This window comes from Protopterus annectens, chromosome 11.part0 (assembly GCF_019279795.1).
Source record: "Protopterus annectens isolate FY-2018-M chromosome 11.part0, PAN1.0, whole genome shotgun sequence".
Taxonomy (NCBI): Eukaryota; Metazoa; Chordata; order Ceratodontiformes; family Protopteridae; genus Protopterus; species Protopterus annectens.
The window spans coordinates 331,075,929-331,088,055 of NC_056745.1; the positions used below are offsets into that span (position 1 = coordinate 331,075,929).

Sequence of the window (12,127 nt, forward strand, 5' to 3'; positions counted from 1 at the left end):
GTATATAATAAGTCTTAGAGGGTTATTTACATTTGTTATTTTAATTTATTAATTAAATGTGATGGGCTATTATTTTGGAAATATACTAGATCAAAACATTTTTAGTGACTAATATTTACTAAACTAAAATATTTAGTTCTTCTTCTTTATTTCTTTCTCCATTTTCTCTTAACATCTCTTATTAGCATAAGCCCATTCTTATATTTTCATGGTTAAATAATTATTCTTAATTGTAATATATCTCACTCTCCCTTTTTTTTAGTAGGATGACACCAGTGTTAGATTAGTAGTTGATACATACCATTGTGACATTTTGTAGTTACCAAGAGTCTTTTATGATGTATATATTAGACTTGTTTGCTTTTCTTGTTAGGTGATGGTACTTAAATGTTTCCATTCTTTATTCTGCCAATGTTAGGACACATCCCCACTATTATTATCACTTTTTTACTAACTCTTCCTGTAGGGGAGATTTTAGGGTTAGGCCTATAGAGTTGTCAGGAAAAGTAGTTTGTTATGTGCCTAGTTATTTGCAATACATATACAGTACCACTTCTAAAGTAATGTGTACTATTAGCTATCATATTTGTAAGCTCTTATTAACCAAACACACACTATTAATCTCCGCACTTGATGTGGATCATTGAGTCTTGGAATCTTAATGGCATTCAGCAGAATAGTAAAAGGAAACTATTTCTCTATCTGTTCTGTAAATCCAAAGCACAGGTCTGTTTTGAAACTCATGTGCATACCCAACAACAGGCTATAATTAAATATAAGAAATGGATCTGTCATATAATAGCCTCTGGGGACAGTCAAAAAGCAAAGGAGTAGCTATATTAATTAAGAACTCATTCACTGGTAAGATTAAAACTATTAAATATGATACTGATGGTAGGTGGTCTAATTTTATTTGCTTAAACCCAAATCTGAAAGATCCATTTCTTTTTTTTTTTTAATGTGTCTGCACCTTGAGTAACCAGCATGAATTTATAATGGAAATTCACAATCTGCATTACAAATTTAATAACCATTTATTCATTATTGGTAGTTACTGGAACTTAGTCATACATTCTAAAACTGACAGAATATTTAACTCTATATCTTAAAATCTTAAAGCCTCCTTGGCCTTATTAGAATTCATTTCTGATTTTGATTTTTTAGATCCTTATAATATATATGTCATAATAAATATCAATTCTATATGTTATAATTCATTTTCTAGAATTTATTTTTAATATTAAATCAATTTGCAAATAAGGAAGTTAATTTTAACACTGAACCAAGATATTTTTCTGATCACTCCAAAGTCATTCTAGATATTCATCTGTCTTCTCCAGTAACGGATAACAACCCCAGTTACAATTGGTCACTAAATCCTACTCTCTTACATAAACAAGATTTTAAGGACGAAATAATTTCAGTGTTACAATATCATGAAATTCTTAATCCAAATATTGATATTCCCACAGGTATTTTTTGGGACACCCTAAGAACATAGTTAAGAGGTATCCTTTTAAAAAAGCTTCCTATTATAAGAAATAATGCAAATAAAAACAATGTATTAAATAAATGGGTCTGTATTAGAACACCGAACATTTGAAATGTTGAGTGTTCTAATATCGATCCATTTTCAGCAAACGCTGAAAATATCGAAGTAACAGGAAACCAAATTCTTTCCTAGGGAAAGAATTTGGTTGTCTGTTTCTGTTGCTTCGGTAATTTCAGCACTCTGGTGGAAAGTTACGGTTCGGGTTCAGGTAAGTGTGCGATTGTGTGGATGTGTGGGTTAGGGTGGGTTAGGTGAGTTAGGGTTAGGGAGCAGGTCAGGTGACTGTGTTATAGTGACGGACCTTAGGGTTAGGGTTTGGGTTAAGGTAAGTGGATAGTGGTGTATGTATAGTTTAGTGTAGGGTTAGATGTAAGAATTTAGGTGTATGTGTGTGGATTGCTGTCCGAATGTTCGATGTTTTTTTTTTTTCGATTGCTAGGGTTCGATATTAGAACACTCGACATTTTGAATGTTCAGTGTTCTAATATAGACCCAAATAAACTTAATAAGTTAGAGGCAAAACAAGTAATTAAATCAGACTCTAAATTAGAGAAGACAATCCTCCAAATAAAAATAAAAAAAAGAATTAAATAGTCTCTGTACCTCATACATTTCATGGTATGAAGAGAAATGTATAGCTAAATACCCTGAATGGACCCAGTCCTCCTCTAAAACACTGGCTAGATGACCAAAGCTTACCAATAACCTCCTTTTATTCAATCTATCAAATACAAATATGACGTTTTCAATAGTAGTGCCTCAGATATTTTACAAGCATTCTATGAAATATACTCCCAGTTTTATGGACATCTCATTTCTGAAAATAATGAGTTTCAAGACTACCTCACCAAAATAAATTATCAAAAACAACACAAAACAGAATTTTGAACACTCCATTAACCCTTAAAGAAGTAAAATACACTATAAGTAATCTCAAACAAGGTAAAGCCTCTGGTCCAGATGGATGTAGTGCTGAAGTTTATACAACTTTTATTTGATACATCTCCCCTATTTTGCTAAAACCATTCAATTGCATTAAATATCAAGGAATTTTAAACCTTTACCTAAATAGTTCTAAAACTATATGTCTGGGAAAACCTAATCAAGATTGTAATGATCTAATTAATTATAGCCCTATTTTAATCATTAATGTACACTTAAAAATTTACGCTTTCATTCTAGCCAATAAGTTGAAATCAGTCATTACCTAAGTTACCTCTCCTTACCAATCAGGCTTTATAAAATAGAGACAAACATCCAGTTGCACTCTCATACTTGAAATAATACAAGTATTTACAAATGAATTTAACTATAAAAATTATGCCTTGGCTATTAATGCTGCCAAGGCATTTGACCAGGTTACATTAATTTTTTTCAGTCGTAAAAGTATTTGGAAATCCATAATATTTTATCAATTCCATTGAAAATTTATATAATAATAAAGCATCTACCTGATTTTACATTAAAATATATCTAACCCAATCCCTATTATGAATGTTGTTAGGCAAGGTTGGCCTTTGTCACCTTACATATTTAATACTTATATTGAGCTTTTATTTTTAACATTAACAAAAAATACTAATGCAGATTACATTACAATCTATTTTTCACTTCCATCTTCTGATATTCCTAAAATTATTCAATTAATTGCTTTTCCAGAGTTTCTAATTATAGTTTAAACCCCCATAGGTCCATTATTTCCCCCTTAATTTATATCACTCATTTCTTTATAAATTGTTATCCATATCCCATTATATTAAATTCCCTTTTTCTTTAAAACAGTTAGGGATCTATTTTGATCTAGAATAATCTAGATCCTTTGCAAGTAATGACCACAGTTGGGACGGATAACAATTAAACAGTATTTAGAAAGCTGGATTAAATTAAATTTTTCTTTTTTTATCAAAAGTCGCTGTAGTAAACATTAACATTCTTCTTAAACTTCTCTTTCTTTTTAACTCATCATTCCAAACCTTATCCTTTAAATTCTTTCAAAACAGTACAAGTGTTAGTAAAGTTCTATGGTCATCAAAGAATAATTCTCATAGCATACAACAAATTAATACTTCCTATAGAAAGAGGAGGTCTTGGGTTGTCACTAGACTAACTACTGTAATTAATTTTTCACATAAGTTGTCCACATGGTGCCCACTTTAGATAAAAATTTGGCACAAACATTTACTTTTCAAGTAATATTCATGCCTTTCTCTATCTTGATCATCAAAAATTTTAAAAAGTTAAACATTACACTGTTTACCCTCCATAAAATTATTCTTTTTCAAAAATTCATCAAATCCTTGAATTAACTTGACACATTTAGATTTACTTAACTAATTCATGAAAAAAATCTAAAATTGAATAATCACTTACTAGACATAACTCCTTTTCCTCGTATAGTCAATATGCCAGTTCTCGATATTTTAAATTGCAATCTTTCCTGCCCAGCAAATACAAGAAATGAACTAAACCACCCAAAGGGATACCTCCCCGTACTAAATCAAATAAGTAGTTTGCTAAAAAATAAATTTGATTATGTTAACTTTGATAAATATAATGCACTAAATACATTATCTGCTTCACAACGGTCAGTTAAACCTCTATTAAATACTTATAAACATTTTCTGAACATTAAATATAGTGACACAAACTTAGTTTCTCCAGATTTATCCTACTTTTTCAGTGGATTCAATACATAAATCTGTTTTGCTGAACAAGAAATTTATACTATAAAAATTATATTATATTCCATTTATAATATTAAATAATACTTACCTGACTCCCATACATATACCACCACCATTTCCTAATATTATTCCACTGTGAAAGGCATGTGGTCACCCTAATGCTGACTTAATTCATATATATATATATATATATATATATATATATATATATATATATATATATATATATATATATATATAATATATATATATATATATATATATATATATATATATATATATATATATATATATATATATATATATATATATATATATATATATATATATATATATATGTATATATATATATATATAATATATATATATATATATATATGTATATATATATATATATATATATATAAAATGTATATATATATATATATATATAATATATATATATATATATATATATATATATAATATATATATATAATATATATATAATATACATATATATATATATATATATATATATATATATATATATATATATATATATATATATATATATATATATATATATATATATATATATATATATATATATATATATATATATATATATATATATATATATAATATATATATATATATATATATATGTATTATTTTACACATCATCCTCCTAATCTCACTGATAATGAGTATGCCTTGCTCATTGATATTTTTATGTTAATTAAATTTTATATAACAAGACATTTGATGTAATGCCAGAATATGACCTGGGCTAACTTTAAAGAAATTGCTTACAAATACAATAGGGCTTATTCCATAACCATGTGTCATAAGAAACATTTTCAAGAGATATCAGGTAATATGGTTAAAATGTTTATTATTCTGTAAATAAGATATTTCATTTACCTAATTTGGTGTTCATCTCCTCTCCTAATGCTTAAATTAATGTTTACTTTTACTGTTATCTGTTCTATTTCACATCATTATTTTTTGAACATCTTCAGCATTTTAAAACTCATTACTCAAGTTTTAAACTACTAGGCAATTATGAATTTTGTATATAGTTTTATTTAAATTTGTATTAGAGTTGTGTGTAGTTTTGAGCATGTGTTTATTTTTTCTCCATGATAATGTAAATAGTTTTATTTTTTCTATGTTTGAAAAGCTTGATTGCATGATTATATATGATATTAAAATTAATAAAAAGAAATTTGAAAAAAAATGCTACCAGTACGCAGTTTAAGATCAGCAGTTTCAATGTAACCTTTGTAAAGGCAGCTCATTTGATAGTGCTGTAAGGTGCAAACCATCATGTAAATGGTTTCTGAATAGCACTGCCAGGTGGTTGAAAGCATGCAGTACCAGTATTAATCCGTTCCACTTCCTTCATAAGCATATAACTCTGCATTATTTTTGTAGGTATTCTTCCTCAGAATCCTGAATCAATTTGACCTTAAAAGCAAAGCTTTATGAGGTTCATGGGCAAATAAAATTATACTGTGAGTAAACCTTCTTTTGTGAGCCTAAACTCACTCACTTACTCACCATTTGTCTTTACCTTGTATAGATGTATGCAGAATTTGCACAAAGTGGTTGTTTCACTTTTAGAATATACCATAGTGCAGACTTTAGAGGTTTCAGAATTATGTTGTATGGTATAAAGATATGTTTACATTCAATGACCTTTGAAATGTCTGGTGATACAATTTAGAAAAAAATGAAGTAATATGGTGTAGGCTGTACACTTACTTGTGTATGATTGATATAGTAACAATTTTCTCAACAGGAGTAGAGCGAGAGTTTAGCATCAGTAATTTAAGACAATCTCACGTTTCTTTCATTTTCCCTAAGCTGTGGCTGCAGAAAAGGATGGGACTCCTGTCTTTAAGTTTCCCAGATGGCGAGTCAAAGGAAAGGCTATTGCAGAAGTACTGGAAGCCTACAAGTCAACTGGAGCAGAGCTGAATGTCCTGCCATTCTGTAGTCAGTTTATCCCAATGGATGTGATTGATCATCCCAAACATGGGTCGATTATTTACCATCCATCTTTGTTGCCACGTCACAGAGGTGCCTCTGCCATAAACTGGTGAGTTTTCTGGGAAGAACCTAAACCAAGCAATAAAATGTGTATTGTATTCTGAAGTCATTTTAAAGAAAGAGCTGACTTGCTACATTAATGTTAAATGCAACGTGCTCTGCAGAATAGGTGAATGTTTAACTGTCAGAGTTGGGGCTGTACTTCTCAAAGTTAACATTTGAGAAAGTAACACCTCGTCTAACAGTTTGTTTTCTCTAAAGTGAATTAGTTATTTATAGTGTATTAGATGGTAGTCATGAATTAACTCATTTCTATATTGTACAGCTAAAGCTTTACATTATGCTACCAACTTCTGAGTTGCAAAGCTAAGCAGTATTACCTCTTACTAACTAGGATATATTTCTCACTCCAGAAATGGCATGAGGCCGATCATTTATATAACAAATTGAAACATTTAATTTTTGTTCCATATTTATTCATGTATAGAAGACAGAGAGTGTAAAATATATAATACAGACTTAATTTAAATGGATACTTTCTCCAAAGTGATTTGACTTCAGAATGGGAATGTATATAACATTTTCTGGACAAGCAGCAGTACATTCCTCTGAAATCCTCATTCTGAATGGTTAACTTTGCTGTCATAGACACAAGTGTATTCTTTGTAAATGAAACAAGTCTTTAGGGACAACAATTACAACGAAATTGCCATGAAAAAATCCCAGTACTTAATCCAGAAATCACTTATTGCACCTGATTTGGTGTTTACCATATAAGTCTTCTGTAAACCATAAAATGGCTGGACACCATTTTATAACAGTACTCTGCACCTTTTTTTAAACTTGTCATTCACGCCAGCAATACATAAACTGTTTAATTTCTGCCTTCCCTTAAACCTTACTCCTTCTCGTGTCATTATTTTGTATGTATTATTCCCACAAATTCCATTTATTTGTATGTAGTTTGCTCCTTCCCTTTTCCTGAAGAATCCATCTCCAGTTCTTTTATCTCTTTTGCAACATTCAGTAGTACTACAGTGAATGTTTAGATTTTGATCTCCATTTTATAATAATTGTTTTTTTGGCAGCAGACATTAAACTTAGTAAGGATTTACTGTATTGAACAATTCAGATCATCTATCCAAGCTCAAAATAACGATTTCCGTAGTTAGAACCATTTGCTTCTCCAACATGTCTGATGGAATACTCACTAGGATTTTATTTTAAATCTGACATTTCATTTCTTACCGAAAAAGCATGTTCCCAATTACCTCTCTCTCACCCATTTGCTCTATACTTGAGGACAAAGTCTCTGAAGTTTGTTTGGGTATAAAATACCTATGCAAACACTTTCAAGCAAAACCCTGTGTGTTTGTTAGACATGCAGATGTCTTCCAGTTGTTTTTTTTTGTATAGTGTCTTTCCACTCTGTCTTCCCAGTCTTTTTTAACCTCATCTGATCGATTCTCATTGTTAGTTATGCAATATGTTATATGCCACATTATTCCCCTTTTTAAACAACACCTTCTGTTCTAGACTCAAAACTCTACCAGAACTGTTTTTTTGGTCACTTAGCACTTCCTGTCCCCTTTCTCATTGCTTATACTCTATTATCAATCCCTGGAATGGAATGCAGTCTGTAACCTGCAGTCCTAGCTTTTACTTGACCTCATCCGACTCTGTTACCTTTCCCTCTCTAGTTGTTTACTTCCAGTACTTTGGTTCCTTTGCTGATTTTCTGGAGCAGATTCCATACCTCTCTTGCCTATTTTATGTACCCTTACTTTCAGCCATTCTTATTAGTAAAATCTTCTTTCTGCATTTCCATGTTGGCTTAGTTCTCAGAATACTTTCTGCTGCTTTATAAAAATAATATTTGTTGTGGTTCTTGTTATTCTCTTTAAGGACCAGCATTTAAAGTCCTACTCTCTCACTTCTTGAACCCCTGTTTTTTTATCAGCATGCCTTTCCACTTTGGTTTATACTCTCCTGTTTGTCCATTAATTAATTTATCCTACTTAATCATTTCCGCTTTCCTTCCCAAATAAATTATTCCACCTTTTTATTAAGTCTGAGTCACAACTTCTCCCTTGGTTGATAAAAGCACGCTAACCCTGTATATAAAACTAAAAAGATTAGAAACATTTTTCAATACTTGTATTTTGATATCCGTTTCCATGATTAAGAGCTTACAGCTTCTCAGTTTTTCTATTATCTTTTGTTTAGTCTCTTCCCATGTGTCCTTAGCTGCCATAATAGAATACTTTCTAATCCATATAGTGAAATACTTCATCTTATGTCCCCATAAACATGGGTATTGATGAACCAATTCTTGTACAGGTACATAGTTTACGACTCTAGCCTTTATTTCATCTTCCTTTATTTTGTATCCTAAAAAAATGAAACTGTATCAGAATATCCCGTGACACTGAAATGTCCTGTTCTGGCTTTATTAAATACAAAATAATAATGTCTCTGAATAAAACTAACTTTTCTTGATTGTTACGCCAGCTTTATCTTTGAATTTGTGAGTCGCCTAGTTTCCTTGCCAATGGCTGTAAATCTAAAGCAGGTAACTAAAGGGAAAGAGGACACCCCTTATTAGCCCCTCTGCTTAAACATAACTTGATGGAGAGCAAACCTCCCACCATAATTTTTGCCTGTGACCATTCACATATCATTGTAATTAACCCTATTATTCTGTTATGAAATGCAAATGCTACCATTGCCCTACTCATAAAATCCCAACTGACTGTATGGAATGCCATTTTCACACATCTTGCTTCACTCTGGGTTATTGTTTTATTAATGTTAGCACACACACACACATACACAAACACATTAATCCATACCTATCAATTTTTGCTACACATTTGTCATTGTCGTAGCTAGCACAGATATTTCAGTTTTAAACCATTAGTATAAAGTGTCTATGTGAAGATGGGTCTGAAGAGCCTTTGCCCTCTTTAGGTAATACAACCTCCACAGCTTTCCTCTAAGATGCTTGTACTCCCTCACTGGTTTAAGATGTTGTTAAATAAAACCTTCCAGATCTTTACCACTGTTTTCTTTCCCAGCTTCCAGACTTTCAGAGAAATAGAGTCTGTTCCATTTGCACAAAGGTGGAGTGTCCACCAATCTGGGAAATTATAGATTCATCAGCCTAACTAACCTGATCTGCAAGCCCATGGAATGGATTATCATGGACCTCACTAACAAGGACATTGGCAACCTCCAAACACTCGATCCCACACAGTTTGTCTTCATCAAGGGGAGCTCATGTCTGTTAAATTTGGTTGACTTCTTTGAGACAGTCACCAAAGCTATGGATGAGGGGAAGACAGTGCACACCACCTACCTTGATCTGGCCAAAGCCTTCGACACTATTCCCCTCTCAGGTATAATAGATAAACACTCTCAACTAGGCATCAATCCGTATGTTTCTAGATGGGTAGCCAAATGGTTCACTGATAGAACCCACCAAGTCAAAATAGGTGAAGCCACCTCAAGTAGTAGACCAGTAACAAGTGGCGTACCCCAGGGATGTTCTTTCGTATTTCAGTGTTGCAGTCATTACATTTGGGTTTTCTGCCTGCAGGTAGCCCTCGGCCAGCCTGAATACCAGAGTCTTGGATTCCTACGTCGGATGCTGTCTCTTCTTTCATGACATCAGGTCATCAGGGGTATAAAACATGCAGCCAATGCCGTTTCATCAGTCTTTCTTGCCACGCGGTGCCTGAAGCAGATGCCATTTGCAAGTTCCAGTCGTCCGACTCTTGAAATTTTCGTTTTCGAGTTTCAGAACCGAAGTCTTCAAAAAAGCTAAGTACTCCATTGGGGATCCTTTTTCTTGCTCTTTAACCTATGTCAGTAAAAGTTAACAATTGTCTTACCTGTGGAAAGCAAATACCTCATAAAGATTTTCATTTGTACTGCATTCCTTGCTTAGGCCCAGACCATGACGTCCCTCGCTGTCGGTTTTGTGCTTTATTCAACCCCCGAACTATTCATCGTCGGTCTATTTTTGCAGCAAATTATTTTGGTACTCAGTTTAACTATCCAGAAATGCCTTTGGTAAGCCATCCAACTACCGATATTCCGAAAAAACATAAAGATAAAGACAGAGACAGACTACATAGGTCCAAAACTGCCGACAATGCTTCCATTAAGCTAGTCGCTAGCTCGCTAGTACTCAGTGAGGTGCTTTCGCAGACCCTGATACCCACTACTTCAGATTCACAGGCCTCTGCGGAGACCCATTCGGAGTCCGGTATGCTGTGAGATGCTTCTTCGGCTATGGAACCTGCGGATGTCTCTGCCTTGGATGGGTCCAGAGCTGCTGTGCAGGCACCAGCTTCTGAGGGTTTATTCAGGACTACAGACTTGCATTTCAAACTGACGCCATCTTCTTCTTCAAGCCCTAAAACTTGATCCATGCCTAGAAAACCGACTTCCAAACCACATGGTCAGGCCCATATGCATAATAAACAAATTATAAGAATGGATGAAGACCTTATTACTTGAATTAGGGGAAGCCAGCCTTCCCGCTCTTAGAGACCTAGAACTGATTTTCCTTCTGATCAGGATTCTGAAATTTCTTTTTCTTCTAATTACCAGGATTTGCCCTTATCTACCTATGAGGATTCTGATGCAGAGGATTCCATTCCCTCTGCTTCCCCTCCAGAAGATTTTTCTTTTGGTGAAACTTTGCACTCTCTAAGGGAGCATTTCCGCTGGGAAAGCCAGGATTACTCTGACTCCAAAAAGAGGCTTAGGGAATTCTTCCTTCTCCCTCAACACAGGCCTTTAGCTGTCCCTCCTGTCCTAGACATTGTAGACAATGCCTTCTTGGAATCTAGCCTGGCCCCAGACAATTTACCTCCAGCTCCCAGAAAACCTGACAGGTATTACAAAGTACCCGACTCTCACAAGTTCCTCTTCAAGAATGCTACTGTGGACCCAGAGACCTTTTCTCAAGGACCCAAAGGTATTAAGGATATTACTTCCAAAAAACCTACCCCCTCTGATAGAGATTCCAGGGCTTTGGACAAATGGGGTAAGAAGGTATACACTTCTGCAACTTTGGTCATGAGGGCCTTAAACTGCCAGTTTCATATGTTAAAGTATCAGCAACATATTATGGGACTAATTAAACTGAAAATGATGTTGATTCCTGACTGTGCTGAACATAAAGAATTACAGGATTTAATACATTCTGCTGAATAAGTTGGTAAACATACTTTGCAATGTGGTTTTGACTCTATAGAAGGATCTTGCAGGGCTGCTGTCACTGGGTCTGTACTTAGAAGGCATGCTTGGCTTAAGGAGCAAAACTTGCCAGATCATATTAAAGCTAAATTACTGGATGCTCTCTTAAACCAAGACCGCCTGTTTGGCAACAAAGCAGAAGAAGCCCTAAAAAAGATGGAGGAAAAAGCTAAATCTATGCAAACTGTTAAAGATTTCCTGCAAGTACAACCTCCCAGATTTAGTAGGCATTGGCCTTCTAAGAACTGGTCCTTTCCAGTCTCTTTCAGGCCTTCTCAGTCCAAACCCAGGAACAGCACACCACCTAGGCTACAATCTCAAGGTACACAGGACTAAGCAGTAGGGGGCTCCCACTTCCAAAGCTGGAAGTAGTAAGACACCCCCTATGGGAAAATGTCACAATGACCTAACCTTAACCCTTCCAAGCCCTGCTCAACTGCCTGCTCCCTTAGGAGGTAAGCTTGCCCTGCATGCAAAAAACTGGGAACTCATTACCCAGGACAAATGGGTTTTAAAGTTAGTTTTCCAAGGATACAGATTTCACTTCCACACCTTACCAACCCCAAATGGTTGTCCAGAACTACCC

The 12,127-nt window shown here is 33.7% G+C and overlaps 1 protein-coding gene across 1 annotated transcript in view; it reads left to right on the forward strand.

Moving 5' to 3' along the window:
• The window catches only part of ALDH1L2 (aldehyde dehydrogenase 1 family member L2), a 362,966-nt gene that overhangs the window by 87,946 nt on the left and 262,893 nt on the right, over positions 1 to 12,127 (forward strand). The window contains exon 3 of the mRNA XM_044087828.1: positions 6,088 to 6,322. Coding sequence (XP_043943763.1) covers positions 6,088 to 6,322 — 235 coding nt within the window. The remainder of the gene's footprint in view (positions 1 to 6,087; positions 6,323 to 12,127) is intronic.